Source organism: Martes martes (assembly GCF_963455335.1).
Source record: "Martes martes genome assembly, chromosome: 15".
Classification (NCBI taxonomy): Eukaryota; Metazoa; Chordata; class Mammalia; order Carnivora; family Mustelidae; genus Martes; species Martes martes.
This window is the reverse complement of record NC_137903.1, coordinates 27,648,671-27,666,856: the sequence shown is the minus strand read 5'-3', so window position 1 is coordinate 27,666,856 and position 18,186 is coordinate 27,648,671. Positions and strand designations below refer to the sequence as shown.

Here is an 18,186-nt window from a genome sequence, read left to right as displayed (position 1 = left end):
GAAGTCACTGCGGATGTGGTGGAAGTAGCAAGGGAACTAGATTTAGCAGCGGAGCCTAAACATGGGACTGAATGGAAGAAATCTCATGATGAAACATGAACAGGTGGGAAGTCGCTTCTTACAGATGAGCAAAAAAAGTTGTTTCTTGAGACGGGATGTACTCCCGGTGAAGACTATTGAGATGACAACAGGGATTTAGAATATGATCTCAACTTAGCTGATGAAACAGTGGCAGGGTTTGAGGGATTGACTCCAATTTTGAAAGCAGTTCTGCTGTGGCAAAATGCTGCCAAATAGCATCCCATGCTACAGAGAAATTGTTCGTGGAAACAAGAGTCAAGCAACGCTGTACCCTCCTTCACTGTTGTTGTAAGGAATTGCCACAGCCACTCTGATCAGTCAGCAGCCATTAGCGTAAAGGCAAGAGCCTCCACCAGCAAAAAGACTATGACTTGCTGAAAGCTCAGACAATGGTTAGCATTTTTTTTAGCAATAAAGTATTTTTTAATTCAGGTATGTACATTGTTTTTTGGACATAATGTTATTGCATACTTAATAGACCACAGTATAGTATGAACATAACTTTTATAAGTATCGGGAAACCAAAAAATTTATTTGACTCACTGTATTGTGATACTCACTTTATCATGGTGATCTGGAGCCAGACCCTCAGTATCTCTGAAATATGCCTGTGCTTGCTTGCTTTATTTATTTATTTATTTATTTATTTTTAAAGATTTTGTTTATTTATTTGACAGAGAGAGACACAGTGAGAGAAGGAACACAAGCAGGGGGAGTGGGAGAGGGAGAAGCAGGCTTCCCACTGATCAGGGAGCCCAATGTGGGGCTCGATCCCAGGACCCTGGGATCATGAACTGAGCCGAAGGCAGACACTTAAAGACTGAGCCACCCAGGCACCCCATGCCTGTACTTTAAAAGGGTAGCTTTTATGATCTGGGAGTTAGGTTTCAATAAAGATATATATATTTTTTAAGATTTATTTATTTATTTTAGAGAGAGAAAGCATGTGCATGCCTGTACAGGGCAGAGGGAGAAGAGAGAGAATGTCAGGCAGACTCCCTGCTGAGCATGGAGCCTGAGGCAGAGCTCGATCCCAGGATCCTGAAACCATGATCTAAGCTAAAATCAAGAGTTGGCCACTGAACCCACTGAGCCACCCGGGCACCCCTTCAATAAAGATAGTTTTAAAAGAAAAAAAAATCACTAAGGGAGCCACTGAAGTAAGGAAGAGCCTGGATATAATCTGCATTTATATAAAATATACATATAAATATTTATATATATAACAATAAATAAATTTTTATATATACATATATAATTTTTTATTTATTTTTTTAAAAATAGGCTCCATGCCCAGTGTAGAGCCCAACACAGGGCTGGAACTCACAATCCTGAAATCAATACCTGAGCTGAGATCAAGAGTTGGAGGCTATGGAGTGCCTAGGTGACTCAGTCGCGCTCTTGCTCTCCCTCTTAAAAAAAAAAAAAAAAAAAAAGCATCTGATGCTTAACCAACTGAGCCACCCAGTGCCCCAATCTGCGTAATATTGCAGAAATCACCATGCAGAGAATTGATGGGGATGGATGGCGAAAGTATGTTTGGCAAGGCAGGAAACAAGAAGACGTGTTAGGAAGCTGTCACAGTAGTCCAAGCTGGGAGAAACAAGACCATGAACTCAGGATGCACTGGCAGGGAGAAGGGAGAGAAAGCTGTGACTTGGCATTAAGGAGGCAGAGGATGATGAGCTGATGAAACACAATTAAAAGGAGCAGCCAGAGAGATGAAAGGTAAGCCAGGAGATAGGAACAGCATAGAAGTCAATGAAAAGTCAGTTTCCTGGTAAAAGGTGAAGGTAACAATTGTAAATGCTACAGAGGTCAGGCAGGAAAGCTGAAGACTGAAGAAAAGGACTTTATTTTTTTTAAGATTTATTTATTTGAGGGGCGCCTGGGTGGCTCAGTTGGTTAGGCATCTGCCTTCGGCTCAGGTCATGATCCCAGGGTGCTGGGATCAAGCCCTGCATCAGGCTCCTGCTTAGTGGAGAGCCTGCATCTCCCTCTCCCTCTCCCTCTGCCTGCCTCTCTGCCTGCCTCTCTGCCATTCCCCCTGCTTGTGCTCTCTCTCTCTCTCTATCTCTCTGTCAAATAAATAAATGAAATCTTTAAAAAAGGAGATTGATTTATTTGAGAGAGAGGGAGAGAGAGCACAAGCAGGGGGAATGGCAGAGGGAGAGGGAGAAGCAGACACCCTGCTGTGCATAGAGCCCCATGTGGGGCTTGATCCCATGACCCTGGGATCATGACCTGAGCCAAAGGCAGATGTTTAACCAACTAAGCCACTCAGGCGCCCCAGAAAGGGACTTTATAAATAGTCACAATCGTACCCCTGTCTTCCCTGACTTTTCCAAAGTAGGTTAAGTGTCCTTCCTTTGTAGTAACTATGGCTACTGTTACTTTGTTTTTGCTTGATTATTTCTGTTTTTCCCTCTTAGAATGTAACCTCCATAAAGACCAAGACTGACGATAACTTTTTTGTTTTGGTTTGGTTTATTGTGGTAAAATACACATAACATGCAATTTACCACTTAAGTGTACAGTTCAGTGTTGTTAAGTTCATTTGCGTTATTTTGCCACTGTTACCACCATCCATCTCCAGAACATTTTTGATCTTCCCAAACTGAAACTCTAATATATATTCAACAGTAATTCCCTCTCCCACCCCCTTCAGGTTCTGGCCACCACCATTCTACTTCTCGTCTCTCTGAATTTGATCAGTCTAAGTACTTCTCACAAGTAGAGTCATACAGTAGTTGTCCTTCGGTGACTGGCTTACTTCACTTAGCGTAATGTCCTCAGAGTTCATTCTCGTCACAGCCTGTGTCAGTGCTTCATTCTTCTTTAGGGATGAAGGGTATTCCACTCCGTGGTTAGACCGTATGCTGTTCATTCATTCACTTGCGGATAGCCACCTTTTGTCCACTGTGAATAATACTGCTGGGAGCGCAGACGTACGAATGATCTCTTTGAGACCCTACTTTCAGTCCTTTTGGGTAAATACTCAGAAGCAGAATTTTTGGATCATGCGTTTTTGTCTTAATGACATATTCATTCCATTATGCTCATCTGTTTATTATGTCTTTTCCATTAGATTAAAAGGTTCTTCAGTGCAGAAATCATTTGAATTGTCTGTAGTTCCAGTGCTTAAGGACACTTAATTTATTAAGAGAATGAGTGAGTAAATTCATGAGTAGTTAACAACAATAACAGGGTATAGTACTTGCATAACTACCTCCAGCTTTAGAACTTCCTTCTCCTGAAGACTTGAGCACATAACTGCTTGAGTTGGAATCAGTTTGCTCTAGTCCTCTCTCCCTTCTTCTGCAGATGGCTCCTCCTCGTTTTTCTTCTGTACTGCTGCTCCTAAGAGCCTGGGGGAAATATCAGTTATTGGAATGTCTCTGTGTCACATTCCTAGAGTTACTTAGGAAATCATCTTAGAATAAAGCTAATTTAGGTGGTGTCGTTTTTGTTGGTTGTTGGTTGGTTTTTTTGTAGTTCTAGCCTGGCTCAAATTTTCACCTTTTTGAGCCTGATTTTTCTTTCTATAAATAAAATCAAGTTTTTCTTATTATCCACTATTTAGAGAATTTGTTTCGGTAGCCATTTGTTCTTGGGAGGTATGCAGCTTTCAAATGAAGGTGTTGAGAATTAAGGGTATGAGAGAAGTACATCTATGACAGGCAGCCATCAGTGTTGCCCTATTTTCTGGCACTCAAACTGGAAAAGCTAAAGTATTACATTTGAAATATGCATGGGCTCAGGCTGGGGCTCTCTGCACACCGAGGTGTTTATTTTAAGCAGATCTTACTTGAAATGGCTTCATATGTTTTGAGAGCTTCATTTGGAATTTGATACTATTAGAACTTTAAGGCAGTCTCCCTGCTTATTTATCAAGAGTTACTCCACGGTTGAGGTGAAACTTCCCTGACCTTGTGTCATTTTCCCAGGGTGTGACACTGACGGACCTTCAGGAAGCAGAAAGGACTTTCAGCCGGTCAAGAGCAGAACGGCAAGCTCAGGAGCAGCCTAGCCAGAAGCCTGCCGGCACCGAAGGGCTTGAGGGAAGCTCAGAGAAGCATGAGCCCTCAGCAGTCCCGGCAAAGGAAGCTGGCGAGGGCCGTCAGACCTGGGGCGGGAGTCTGGATGAAGAAGTAAGTCACTGGCATGTACTGTGCTAAAAGCAGGGTCATTAACGTGGGGAATCCCTCCTTGCTCGTAACTCGAGCCTGGTGTTGCTTTACAGTGGACAACACGTAGAAAACACTGGTAACGTCTGTCTGTCACTGGCAAACCTGAGTGGCTGAAAGAACTCAGAGGATGTCTGTCTGTCAGTCATCATTTTGTGCCTGGAGTTAACTGACGCTTATTTTTCATCCAGTTTTATTGAGATGTTGACCTATAACAGTGAATTAACATGCAACATTTTATTAACTTTAAGTTATGTACAACGTTATGATTTGATACATGTGTATGTTGTGAAATGATCACCACAATAAATTCCATTAACTAAATTAATTCTATAACTAAAGATGTTTTTCTATTCTCAAGAGAGAGGTTATAGTATAATAAAAATACAGATAGAAGTAAGAGGATTTACTGAGTGTCTACTTTATACCGGGCATTATTTCAACTATTTCGTATGTATTCAAAACAACCCTCCGAGGTAGATGATATTATTTGTATTGTACATGTGAGGAAATCAGGTCACAAAGAGATTAAGTAACTTGCCCAGCATTTCACACAGATGTGAAGTGGTTAAGCAGGACTAGAGCATAGGCAGTGAAGCTCCAGAGTGCTCTCTCAACCATGATTAAATTGTTGTCTAAACCCCTGCAAACCTAGGAGTTTACGAAGCGCCCCCTTAATCCCATGCCACAAGATGTCACTATTGAGGTGGACAGTTTTAGCTTATGTTCCCTTTCTCAAGTGGAGTTGGTAGTCAAAGGTATAGGGTTCTATTTAGGGTGAACATAACTTCTAGTTTACCTAAGATGGTTCAAATTACACCTGTTATCTTAGTGTAATTATTGATATCATTCGTCTCCACTCTCCGAAGTATCTTAATTGGGATGACAAATTTTCTCGTCACCATAGTTAGAGGAGAAAGAAATCTCCTTGCTCCAACTCTGAATGGCTAGGTTATATAAACTAATTGAGGTTCTTTTTTTTATTTTGTTCTGTCGGCTACTGTTTATTGATTACTTACTACTAGCTTCTGTTCTAAGCACTGTTCTAAGGAGAGCATACGTTACCTTTATAATCCTCACAGCCCTCTCTGAGAAAGTTATTATCCCTACTTTACATAGGAGAAAGCTGAGGCTCAGGGAAGTTAAGTAACTTATTCAGAGCCACACAGCTAGTAAATGCTGAAACTAGAATTTGAACCAAGTTCTGTCTGATTCCAAAGCTTACTATATTTTATTGCTTCTGTCTTTATAAACAAAAAAGTATACAATTTCTACATGTAGTAAGAATTTCTCTTTCTGTGCACTTTTAATAAATCAAGTTAAGGCTTATTGTCAGGCTCTATCTTTCTCCTTGGGGAAAAAATTCAAAGTGGAAAATGGGAATTTTTTTTAAAAGGTTTATTTATTTATTCATGAGAGGCAGAGAGAGAGAGAGGCAGAGGGAGAAGCAGGCTCCCCACTGAGCAGGGAGCCTGATGCAGGACTCGATCCCAGGACCCTGGGATCATGACCTGAGCTGAAGGCAGATGCTTAACCACCTGAGCCACAGGCACCCAGGAGTTTTTTTTAAGTTTTAATAAGCCTGGTTATGGCAGGTTTGTAGAGTATTCAGAAATTGGTACACTGCTCAGACTTGGTCGCTGTTCTCGGATTACTGTCTTATTTCTTCATGTTCCCGAGCTGCTTTTTATTTTTCTCTGTAAACTTTACCTTTCCGTGCTCCATCTTAAACAGGCCGTCATCCTTATTTTCATTCCAAAATGAAAGGAATTTTTATTAACAAGGTTAATACTACAGAGTACCCTTTGGTCACTTTAGGGAAAATTTTCCTGGGCTGCTGTCAACATGATGATGTTATCAGATAGGAATCTAGAAGCTGTTTCCTTTCTGGCTAATTGACTAACTAACTTTAGTTCAGCTCAGTAGCTATTTACTGAGCATCTACTATTAATAAGCCTCTTGGTATAGGAAAAGCCCATTGTTATAAACCTGCTATCCTTATCATTTGATTGGATTTGACCTCTAACATCTCGGCCTGTGGATTATTTCCAGCCTGTCTATCGTCGCCTGAGGTATCCAGCTCAGCCAGACAAACCCACAACACCAGTGTCTCCTTCTGCATCAAGGCCGTCTCTCTACACCAGTTCCCATCTGCTACGGACAAGCAGATCTTCAGTCCCTGACTCTGAGAGTTCAGAGACCACCACAAACACTGCAGTTGCAAAGGAAATGGACAAAAATGGTTTGTAGAGCTTCAGAATGTACAACCCCCACTCATGTATATGATGTATATGCCCCCACTTACTGAGATCACATTTTGTTTTCTCTCTGGCCAGAGAGTGAAGAAGCAGATGTGGATGATCAGTCCTCTAATAGACTGTCCATCCGTGAGAGGAGGAGGGCCAAGGAACGACGACGAGGCACGGGCATCAATTTCTGGACAAAAGATGTAAGTGGATTGGTCCACACTGGGACATATCACATCACTCATGGCTGACATCCTTTGTTTGAGGGTCCCACGTGGTCCGATGAATCTTGCAGATGGTCAAGAAATATTACTGAGGAAAGAGAAGAAAGACTCCCATGGAGTGGGACTCCTTTCATATATTCTTGCCTGGATACCCAGTGCCTAGAACTGTGCCAGGCACATAGTGGGCACTCAGTAATTTAATAGGTGATGAATGAAAAGACTAGAAATCTATAACAACCATATAAGCAAATATAACAAGTGAATAAGCTTGTCAAATATTAGCAATTCTCGGGGCGCCTGGGTGGCTCAGTGGTTTAAGCCTCTGCCTTCGGCTCGGGTCATGATCCCAGCGTCCTGGGATCGAGCCCCACATCGGGCTCTCTGCTCAGCAGGGAGCCTGCTTCCTCCTCTCTCTCTGCCTGCCTCTCTGCCTACTTGTGATCTGTCTGTCAAATAAGTAAATAAAAAAAATCTTTAAAAAAAAAAAATATTAGCAATTATCCCTAATAGTCCCAGAAAATCATGTAGTTAGACAATAGTATTATCCCATATAAGCAGAGGTTCTAATGAACTATTTTAGGAGCATTATAAGAATTTCAAGGAACCTAAAATCTTAGTAACGCAAGTTCATCTGACCCAATTTTACTCCTTTAGAGGAGAAAAGAAAAAATACATATAAAACAGATTAACTTCAACTTTAAAATAAAGGCAGGTGCACCGGTGCCTACCAACTGCAGGCACATTCAGTACTTTCATTTACCCTCTTACTCTATGCCTGTTTCACTCAACTTTGTTATTGGCATTTTTTAAAAGTAAGTGACCAAGAATCAGGTCCCTGCTTACCAATGACTATTTGAAAACTAGATGAAACCTTCAGGGAGACAAGGAATGAAATAGTAATAGTCATCTCTTAGAAATTATTCTTTAAGATAAAAGTATCTCATTTTTATAGGACCAAATAGACTACTAACTATTGACAGAGATGAAATAAAGTTCTGTCTTTTCTAAAGATACCCCTTCTCCTGCTACAGTCCGTGTGGCGTTTTTGATGACAGGCGGTGTTCCTGCGCTGTCTGCCTCTGGCGGCTGTTAAAAGCAGCAGTAACAGAGCATCACTTGGCAGTCAGTTCTCACTGCCTGTGTTGGAAATGCCAAGATGCATAATTGATGGGAGCTGACCTTGTTGCTTTCAAGGAGGTCTGTGACCATGGTCTTCTTGTTTTTCTCCCTCTTTCCTTTTCAGGAAGATGAAGCTGACGTGTCTGAAGAGGTAAAAGCAGCACTGGTAAGTGGCAAGCCAGTGAGGCATGTCCCTTTCGGTTCAGCCTTTCTTGTGTGCATACAATTTCGAGAGAAAAGAGCAGACCCTATGCAGATTTGAGTTGTGGGAGGATTTGGAGATAGACATTGCTCTGAGAGATGGGGCAGGTGTTAGTTGGCGGTACATGGTCTCAGATGCTCTTGAGCAAGTTTCCTACACTTCTCTATGTCTTCTGCTGATCCCCAACACAGTTCTAGGAGCTGTCTAGGATCTAGGATCTGTCTGCTTTTTCTCTCTTTTGAGTACGCTACTGGATTGTAGAAAGTACTTTGAAGTCTTTGGAAGAAAAGTGAAGACTGATACTATTTCTTTAATGGATCTATACTTACATAGAGAAAAGGACATACATGTGAAGAATGTAAACATCGCACAATCCAAAAGTCACTTATATTTGACTTTGAAATGAGGTTAAACCCTTGACTCTTATACAACTCAGGCCTGGCATCCAACTTTTCTCTGTAGTGGATGGCCTGGGCCCAGCTTTCCTGACATTCTAGGTTCCTGAAAGCCACTCAAAAATGACAGAAAGTTAGTGGTTTCCTTATCAGTACTGTTTTTGAGGAAAGAAGGAATTTGGTTTTGACTACATGAATTGAGACTACATGTACGTTTCTGCTGGAAATTATGTAAAAAGATGGCCTTTTTATATCCTGCAGTTAGCTGAAAGTAGGTTCTCAGAATATATTTGAGGGGCATCTGGGTGACTCAGTTGGTTAAGCGTCCAACTCTTTTTTTTTTTTAATTTATTTATTTTATTTTTTTAAGAGATGGGGACTGGGCAGATGGCAAGGGAGAGAGAATCTTAAGTGGGCTTCACACTTGGTGTGGCACCTACTTAAAAAAAAAAAAGGGAATGTATTTGATAAACCATACTGAAAATCAACAACTAACGCATTCTTAGCAGAGAAAATAGAAATACTGTATTATGTCATTGACCTGCCTGTATTTTAGTCAAGATCCAAAGCAATCAGTACAGCCTTCCAAAAAAGCAATGCCTAGATGACTAGTGGTGACATAGGTGAGAACTGCCCACCCTTGGTTGAAGCCAGGTGGACTCACAAAGAGGAGCTGTGTCAGTCGAAATACCACAAAGACGTTCCTACACTTGCATAAATAACAGCAACTCTTCAGGTCTTCACTGGGCTGGGAAGGGCTTTTGGAGACATAAAGAGTGAATGTAGGAAAGTTGCTTTGGGGAATTATAAAATACCTAAAGAGAGAATCTGAATAATAAATTACAGAGCACTAAAATGGACTGTAATTCCTAGAGGGTTATAGAGGCCATTAAATCCATAAAGGGAATGACAACAAGAATGGCTTTGTTGTGACAGAATGTCTTTTGTCAGTGAAAATCTGTGTCTCCACCTTTCCAAACCACTTGGCATGGGAAAATCCTAACATAGGGCACAGGTTAGGAAAGCTAGAATGTTCTTGATGCAGTGCTTCCCAGAGAATTTCATCTCAGGGCTTGGATGAAATTGAATGAAAATTATAGAAAAAATGTTCTGATTGGAGGAAGAACAGACTATTGAGGTTTGATGTGAAAGTCATTTGTCAGACTGAAAAACATTTCACTCATTCAATTGCTTGAGGCATCTATTAGTGTCTGCCATGTGTCAGGCGGACTCCAACAAGAATCTTAAGAGAAGAATGAACAGTCTGTTATCTCTAGAAGGTAATTTAACTGAAGAGGGAAAACAAAAAGCCAAAAACACTTACCTGTTTTTCTCGCAAGTACTCTCTTCTAACACGAGCAGGCATGATGCCATTATCATATGGACCCACAGACCAACATACCAGGCAGCGTAAGGTGCGGTTGTACTTCAAGACAGTCAGTGATCTTAGGACCAGTCTTCCTCCCCCACCTCCATGTCCTTCCATCGGGCAGCAGAACTGAGCCAGCCAGAGGAGGGGGCATTCTGTTGAATTGGCACTGTTAGCTAATGAGCATGGATACTACTGAGAAGCCAGGCCAGTTCTTTCTTTTCTTGGTTTTTGGTTCAGTAAGACTATATATGCTGTTGAGGTCATGACAGCTCCCTTTTCTTTCTTAGCCTATTGTTAAAGAGTAGTGTCAGTATTTTTAAAGTTAACTCTTCCCAAGACTCTAGCATATATATTTTTTGAAATATAATTTACAATCTATAAACTGCACAGATCTTCAGTATACGATTTGATGAATTTTGACAACTGTATACACAGTGTGAACACCACTCAAATCAAGATATAAAATTTTTCCATCACCTTGAAAAGTTCCCTCATGCCCCCTTCCCTTTCCCAAGAGGCAACCACTCTTCTGATTTCTGTCATCATGGATTAATACTGCCTGTTTTTGAACTTCGTATATATGAATCATACAGTCATATTTCATTTTAAGAGTAGAAAGGAAACTTTAGTGGTTATCATCCCTATCTTATGTTCCAGTTAGAGTTAGAATTAAAATGACTCCAAATAAGTACAGATTTTGTTTCCTTCTCTTAAATGATTTCATAAGAAGATTCTTTACCCTCGCGCCCACCTATCAGTAATGACAGCATGGTTAAGAAAACTTCTCTGTTGTTTAACCTAAATCTCTATTGGTATCATTGAAATCCATTTCTTCTTTTTGTGTACCTGTGCTAGAAAAATGTCATCAGCATTTATATACAGATATCATTTATTGCCAGGAAGGGCCCTGGTGTTTGTTTTCAATTATGTGATAGGAGAAAGACCATTTGTGCATTTCTATGGTGGTGACACCAAGGAATGATACTTAGAAGGCTGAGGACTTTTCTTAAGCCCAATGCACTCCATGATTTTAGTCAGAACCCATCTCCATTGGTAAATCCATGAACAGGTGAGACTGACAATATATAATTTGATGTCTTAGCACCTCCTTGACAGGTGTGTTCAAAGCACATCTGTTAATTATCCATATTAGGTATGTAATAGAAACTTTCCAGAAGTCGTTTTTTTTTTTTAAGATTTTATTTATTTATTTGACAGAGATCACAAGTAGGCAGAGGAGGCAGGCAGAGAGAGGGGGAGCAGGCTCCCTGCTGAGCAGAGAGCCTGATGCGGGGCTCGATCCCAGGACCCTGGGATCATGACCTGAGCCAAAGGCAGAGGCTTTAACCCACTGAGCCACCCAGGTGCCCCCAGAAGTCTTAATATATCTTTTATCTTGCTAAATGAAAAAGAGACTGTACCCAGATCTTAATGTGAGGAAGAAGGGTATTCCAGTCATACCTGAAAAAACTTTTATATTCAGGAGCGTGTTTGTTTTCTTCACTGTAAGTAATTACTAGAGGTAATTCCTTTACAGTGTTTGTTCTAGAAGACTCAGTCATAGCCACACTGCAGAAAGTGATGGCCATTTGATTTCTTTCCAGCTGTTTAGTTTTTTTGTTGTTGTTGTTGTTTTTTTTAACTTACATCTTTGGCCTGCTTCTCTTTTGCTTAACACTGATTTTATTTACTGCGTTCTTGCTGTTTTCCCCCTTTTACTCCTCTGAACAGACGGTTTCCCTAGCCAGTTCTGTTGTATAATTAAGTGTGTCACTAGAGGGCGTAAGTGGTCAACAGAAAAGATGCTGGAGAACAAGAATGGTGCCCTAAAAAATTTGAACAGAAGACAGATTCTTTTGTTTTAAAGGAATTGTTAAAGAACCCAGCTCAGTGTATTAAAGTTACTTGCCTCCCAACTTTTGGGAATTTAGAGATAACCTGGGTTAGGGGCCTCAATTTACAGTTAAGAAAACTGAAGCCCAGTGAAGTTAAGAAGTGTTCAGGGACATGAAAGCTCTACTAGTTGATTACCCTGTGCCCCACATCAGGGAATCTTTTTCTTTGACCTAAGTGAAACAGACCTGCAATCAGGGCTTATATCCTTCTGCATTCCCTGTTTATCCATTTGGTTTTTTACTCAATAGATTTTACTCAATAGTGTTCAAATTGACTTGCTAGTAGCATCTCACTTCCTTAAGTGAAGGAATGTCTTCCTGAAGGACAACTGAAAAGCCTACTCTGAGTATCAAGATTCAGTCAGTGGGTAGAATAGCAGCATTCTTCTGCTGTCCTTGACATAAGTAGGTACTTATGTCTTTCAAGAAGTAAGAATTTCCATACACAATGCTTCCCTCCCATCTATGCCCTCCCTCCATCCCTGTTGGCTTTAGGCAAATCAGGTAGCACTCCATCTGAACAAATTCACTGAAGCCTCACCTCAAAATTAGCAGTGTCATTTTTCCAGTCCAGAATGGAACCAGTAGATCTGGATTGCTAATCACCCCTCAAAATGCGTTGATAAAGGAGATATTGTTAAGGAATTACTAATTCATGAACATTAAGATATCTGTCTTAGAAAAATGGTGGCCTGGGGCACCTGGGTGGCTCAGTGGGTTAAAGCCTCTGCCTTCGGCTCAGGTCATGATCCCAGGGTCCAGGGATCCAGCCCCGCATCAGGCTCTTTGCTCAGCAGGGAACCTCCTTCCCCCCACTCCTCTCTCTCTGCCTGCCTTTCTGCTTACTTCTGGTATCTCTCTCTCTCTCTCCCCCCCTCTCTCTGTCAAATAAATAAATAAGTTAATCTTAAAAAAAAAAAAAAAAGATAAATGGTGGCCTGCTAGTGGATAGATGTGTTGGGAAAGTGCTCCAAAAGAAGCAAGCTATTAAATGTAAGATTTTCATATTACATAAAAGAGAAACCATACAGAGACTTGCTGCCAAAGCTTGGTTTTGAACTAAGTTTTAACAGAAAATGAAACTTGCCTTGGGAGCCACTTGGCCCCAGAAATGTCTCTACTACCAGAAGTCACTAAATGCATTTCCCATTTTGTCCTGCCTTCTCCCTTTATAACCTTCTCATTTATTCACTGAACAAGTACTTTTAAGTAACATGTTATAATCAGGCAATTTTTTAGATACTGGAGATGCAACAATGAAGGAAAAGCCCTGCTCTTATGGATTTTACATTCTAGTGGAGGAAATCGACAATAAATAAATGTGTGAAATAAGTAGTATGTGAAAAGGTGGTAAGTGTTTTTGGAAAACCCACGTAGAGTAGGATAGGCAGGAATCAGAAGTGCCTGAGTAGGATAGGAAGTTGACATGAGAATTTTAAGTAGGGTGGTCAGATGAAAGCATCATCTGAACCTAGACTGAACATCACCTGAACCTCTGGAGCTAGCCAGGGGGAATAGCACTTGCAAGGATTCTGAGGCAGAAGTGGGCCTGATGTGCTTGAGGACAGGTGAAAAGAACAATGTGGCAGAGCAGAATGGGCAAAAGGGCCCAAATGACATAGACTGATAAGTCATTTTAAGGGCTCTGGCTTTTGATCTGAGTGAGTGGGTAGCCATTGTAGAGTTTTGAGAAGAGTGACATGATTATACTTATATTTTAAGGAGTTACTCTGCCTGCTGTTTTGAGGATGCCCTCTAATAGGGTTTGGGTGGAATCAGGGACGTCAGTTAGGAGGCTGCTTATAATTATCCAGGGAAAAAGTGATGGCGGTTTGGACCAAAGTGATAGTGGGTACTAAAGATACTGAGAAGTTTTCAGAATCAGGATATTGTTTGAAATTGGAATGAATAAAATTTGCTGCTGGATTGGATATAGAGTGAAAAAAAGCCTGGGGTTGTGGGGAGGTGTAGTGATCAAGGTTGACACTGAAGCTTTTAGCCAAGGTAACTGAAAGTATGGAGTTTTCAATTAACTGAGATGGAGAAGACTGTGGAAGGAATGAATTTAGTGGGGGAAGAGCAGGCCTGTAGTTTGGCTTTTAGGAGTGTTAAATTTAGTATGTCTGATTGACATCCACTTGCAAATGTCAAGAAGAGACTTAGTGTTTGGAGTCTAGAGTTCAGGTGAGCAGTCCAGACTGGACATACAAACTTGAGTGTCAGCAAATGTATAGATTGTATTTAAAACCATGAGATTGAATGAGATCACCAAGAGAATCAGAGCAGACAGAGAAGAAATACAAAGACAGAGCCCTGGGGTGCTCCAAAATTCAAAGTGAGAAGGGGAAGAACCACAAAGGAAACTGATGAATCCTAGCACTTCGCTCTGAGAATATGACTGTTTTTGGTTAAATTAGAAGAATTCTATTGATAACCATATTGCAGGTGATCTTTTAAGTAGACTCAGCTTTTGGTCTCCTTTGCTTTGCCTAACCTCCCTTAGCTTTATTACATCTTTGAATAACTAGCACTTACATTCCACTTAAGAATAAGAGACCTTCTTTGAAAACCTTATTTCTGAGTGGTATCGTATGCTAAACTCTGAGTTAGCTCTGTGATGGATAGAATAGCAATTATAGACTAAATTTTAGAACTGAAAGAGACCTACACTTCTAATAAACTAGTTAAACTTCTCATTTTAAAGATAGCCACTGAAGCCCAGAGAGATTAAGTAACTTGCCAGGATCGCATAGCTGGGTTCCTAGTCCATGGCCGTTGTACTGTCCTCAGGTGAATTTTTATGTCTGTTGTGTATCGCCTAGTAGTTAAGAGTGCAGACCCATGACCTAGGTGGACTCCCTGGGCCACTTAACTGCTTTGGGTAAGTTGAAACTCACATCCTTCAGTTTCCTCATCTGTACAGTAGGGGTAATCATAGTAGCTACCTCTTAAAGTTGTAAAGTGAAAATGAAGAAATACATTTAAATAGTTAGAGATGATTGAGATTCATTCATGCTATCTTCCAAACTGTAGGTTTGTAAATCTGCATGAGTCTAAGACTTTGAGAATACTTTCCTTGACCTTAGAGTCATGTGATCTGGAAGTTATTTATTAATTTATCCCTAAAGAATGGGTTCTTTGGAGAGTCAGGAAAGTAAACGGGCTCCTTTCTGACTCCAGTATATGTCCATGCCCTGAGAATGTACCTGATGAATTTTGAGAAAGAAGGTTTCAAGGGGGTTGCTGAAGTAGGAGAAACAAGTAATAAGTAGAAAGGGAAGAAAGAAGAACTAAACGTTGGGACGCCTGTGTGGCTCAGTGGGTTAAGCCTCTGCCTTCAGCTCAGGTCATGGCCTCTGCCTTCATCTCAGGGTTCTGGGATCTAGCCCCGCATCGGGCTCTCTGCTGGGCAGGGAGCCTGCTTCCCCCTCCGCCTCTACCTGCCTCTCTGCATACTTGTGATCTCTCTCTCTCTTTCTCTCTCTCTCTGTCAAATAAATAAATAAAATAAAATAAAACGAAGAAGAACTAAATGTTTCCAGTTTAGCTGGGAACTCTCTGAGCACCTGACCAAGTCAAGTTGCTGCGGATTTCTCTGTCAATCAAGCAGGCTTTCATTTCTGTGCCTCAGTTACCCCTCCCATTTATCTTTCTCTGCCGATGTTACTCCAACAGTTCTATGGTTCTAGTTTTATAGATCTTTACTCTCTCCCCATACTCCGCCCTCCCCCCCCAACACACATACTCTCTTTCTTTGAGTAAATAATAGCGCCTTTGCCTATTTGCTCTATTTTTTCCACAGCTTTGCTTCTGGCTATTTGCTGGATCTTTTCCCCTCTCTCAAGCAGTATTTTTTTTAATCTTGTTACTTAATCTTGTGAAGCCCCTTAATCTGCTGGAGGGCATCCAGCGATTTTCTGTCCGCTCTCCACCACTGGGCAGTATCCTTGCCATTCTCCTTTTAGGTAAAATCCTAGAACTGTTTTGCTTTCCTCTCTCTGGGGCTTGATTACCTAATATGGTAAGGTATGTCCTGGACAAGACGGCACTGTCGAGATGGAACAACAGTTTAACTAAGTTTAAAGACACTGTAGGTGAGCCATCAGAGCTGCTAGCTAGTTAGTTATTTATGTAGGAAAGTCGTATTTTTCACAGTATACCATATAACAGCCACAGTCTTGTGTGTGTGTTTTTTAAAGCAAGACTTTCTTCCTTTTAATCAAGTGAAAGGATAAGAAAATATAGATTTTCCTCCCTCTGCCTCTTTATCTTTAGACAGATAAGGGGGAAAAAAATGAAGAGAACGGGGTAGTTTGTCCCCAAATTGAGAGGGTTTTGAGAAGTCTGAGAAATTCAGTTACATAAAAATGCTTATAAGGATATTCAGAAGAAGGGTAGATTTAATAAGTGATGGCTGTTATAAACAGTCCTGTGGGAGCGGGCTAGCATTCACATGAAGAAAAGCAAACTGTCCTGGATTTGACCAATTGATGACAATGGGCAGTCAAGGAAGGAGATGGAGATTGAGACATGGCAGCAGACCAACTCTGTGGGGGGGAGGCTGCCTTCTATCCAGTGTGCACTAAAGAATCTTTTCAGGTGGTTGACTCCACATTAGCCTGGAAGGATCTTTCCTTTCACTGTACATTTGCTCTTGCTTTGCGACTATAGTTTCTTAAAATACTGCAGATGCTGTGATTTTCTATATATGGGTCATACTGTGCCTTGCTCTAGCCCAAGCTATATAAACCAACAAAGTTTCTTTTGGCATCTTCCTTTTAAGGCCTCTATTAATTTTAGGTCGTGCTGTTGCCAAGGAAATCTCAGTAATCAAAGCTCACACGTATTCCTTTGAGACCCTGTAATTTTTGGACCCATTGTCCCATTACATCAGTGAATTCTGCTCGAGTCAGAAATCGTTTTTGAGATAGAATAAACTGACCTTCGAGGTATCTGTTTGGGCCTTGCTCACACTTCTTATCCAAAGATGTGGAAGGTTTATCAACTAGTAAGGAAGTACAGTTAACCTCTTGACCTTTTGCTTTTCTTCCAATTTCTTTCTTCTGCTTCGCATTGCCCTCAAGGTATTGCTTTGTGTTAGTCACCTGTGACCTTCTGTCTCTTTGTTGGAGAGACACTGATGAGCTTGAAACTCTACTGAAACTTTTTTTACGGCTATAAAGTCAATATATGTCCTTATAGAAAATATACTAAGTATAGGAAAGTATAAAGCAGGGTTCTCAAAAGCAGCAGGAACATTTCTAGAGGTTATAAACATTCATGGGGATACTTGATGGGTCACAGTGATGGGGGGATGGTCTACATGCATTCAGTGGACAGAGGCCAGAGATGCTAAATGTCCTACTATGTCCTGTATGACAGTTGTCCCTGTAGCTTGCTTGACTTTTGACTACCTTCCTGGACAGTCATAGATGGAACCTCTCTGTTATCTGAGTCTAAAACCAAACTTGATTTTATGTATAAATTCGCATTTTATGGCAGAGGGAATCTAAAAATTCAACCACCATCTGAACTGAGGAAAAACTGTAGTTTTAGTTTTACTCATTCCTGATAGCACTGCCATTTGTATAATGGCATTGTTATAAAACACATTCTACAGATCTGCATCTGACTTTGTTCTTCACGGCTATCTGTAAGGAGTCCAAGCCTCTGATTATTTCATTATACTTTCTAGTGCTATTAGCCCAAGAGTATATACATTGAAATAAATATTTCACTATAAATTTTTGTTTTTCTTCATAGTCTATTGTTTTTTTAAACGATTTGGGCTAAGCTTTGTATCTATGAGTTCAGGATAATAAAGATGGGGAGAGGCTGTTAGAAAATATTTGTTATAAAAGGGGATTCTTTATACTGTAAAGAACAAGAAAATATTGTCCAAAGTTATACCACTGAAAGGAAATTACTGTTTAACATTCTGGTGAGTTTTCTGCTGGTATTTTCCCCAAGTTGTTTTGTTTTGTTTTGTTTTGTTTTTTTAAACATATTCAAGACAGACTAAGGACATTTTTAAGAAAAGGATCATTTCCAACCTGAGCATTCCTGGGACCCCATCATTACCATGATGACAATCTCATGACATTGTCTTCAAAGCACTTGGGCCAACTCTTTTATCAAAGTAGTCAGTCCTGTGATGGCTTTGATTACAGAGAGCCTCCTGGAATAATTGTTTCTCTTTCAGTTGGAATCTAAGGGTTACCTTAGTTATGAAAGTATTCATTTCTTCTGTTGATAGCATGGCTAGAGAGTTTTAACCATGGCTTAGGCTTAGCTAATGTCAGAGTTCTAGCCCCATGATTGAGGTAAAAAGCTTAGTGTGGGATTTGCAGCTCTTTTTCAGCAAATGGAGTGTTTATAGATTTGCCCCAGCAGGAATGTTGCCCTCAAGGCGCTAACAGATGTTGCCTTTAAAGCTATAATTCATGTACGAGCTAAAAGGTAGGA

The 18,186-nt window shown here is 40.6% G+C and overlaps 1 protein-coding gene across 7 annotated transcripts in view; it reads left to right on the top strand.

The window, feature by feature from the left end:
* The window catches only part of PPP1R12B (protein phosphatase 1 regulatory subunit 12B), a 212,752-nt gene that overhangs the window by 124,541 nt on the left and 70,025 nt on the right, over window positions 1–18,186 (top strand). For 4 of the 7 annotated variants that reach the window (XM_080824314.1, XM_080824312.1, XM_080824313.1 and 1 more), the window contains 4 exons: window positions 4,029–4,232; window positions 6,321–6,510; window positions 6,605–6,717; window positions 7,982–8,023. In XM_080824314.1, the coding sequence (XP_080680440.1) occupies window positions 4,029–4,232; window positions 6,321–6,510; window positions 6,605–6,717; window positions 7,982–8,023 (549 nt within the window). Of the gene's footprint in view, window positions 1–4,028; window positions 4,233–6,320; window positions 6,511–6,604; window positions 6,718–7,981; window positions 8,039–18,186 lie in introns of all 7 variants that reach the window. The other 3 variants (XR_013968008.1, XR_013968009.1, XR_013968010.1) reach the window with 1 other exon arrangement.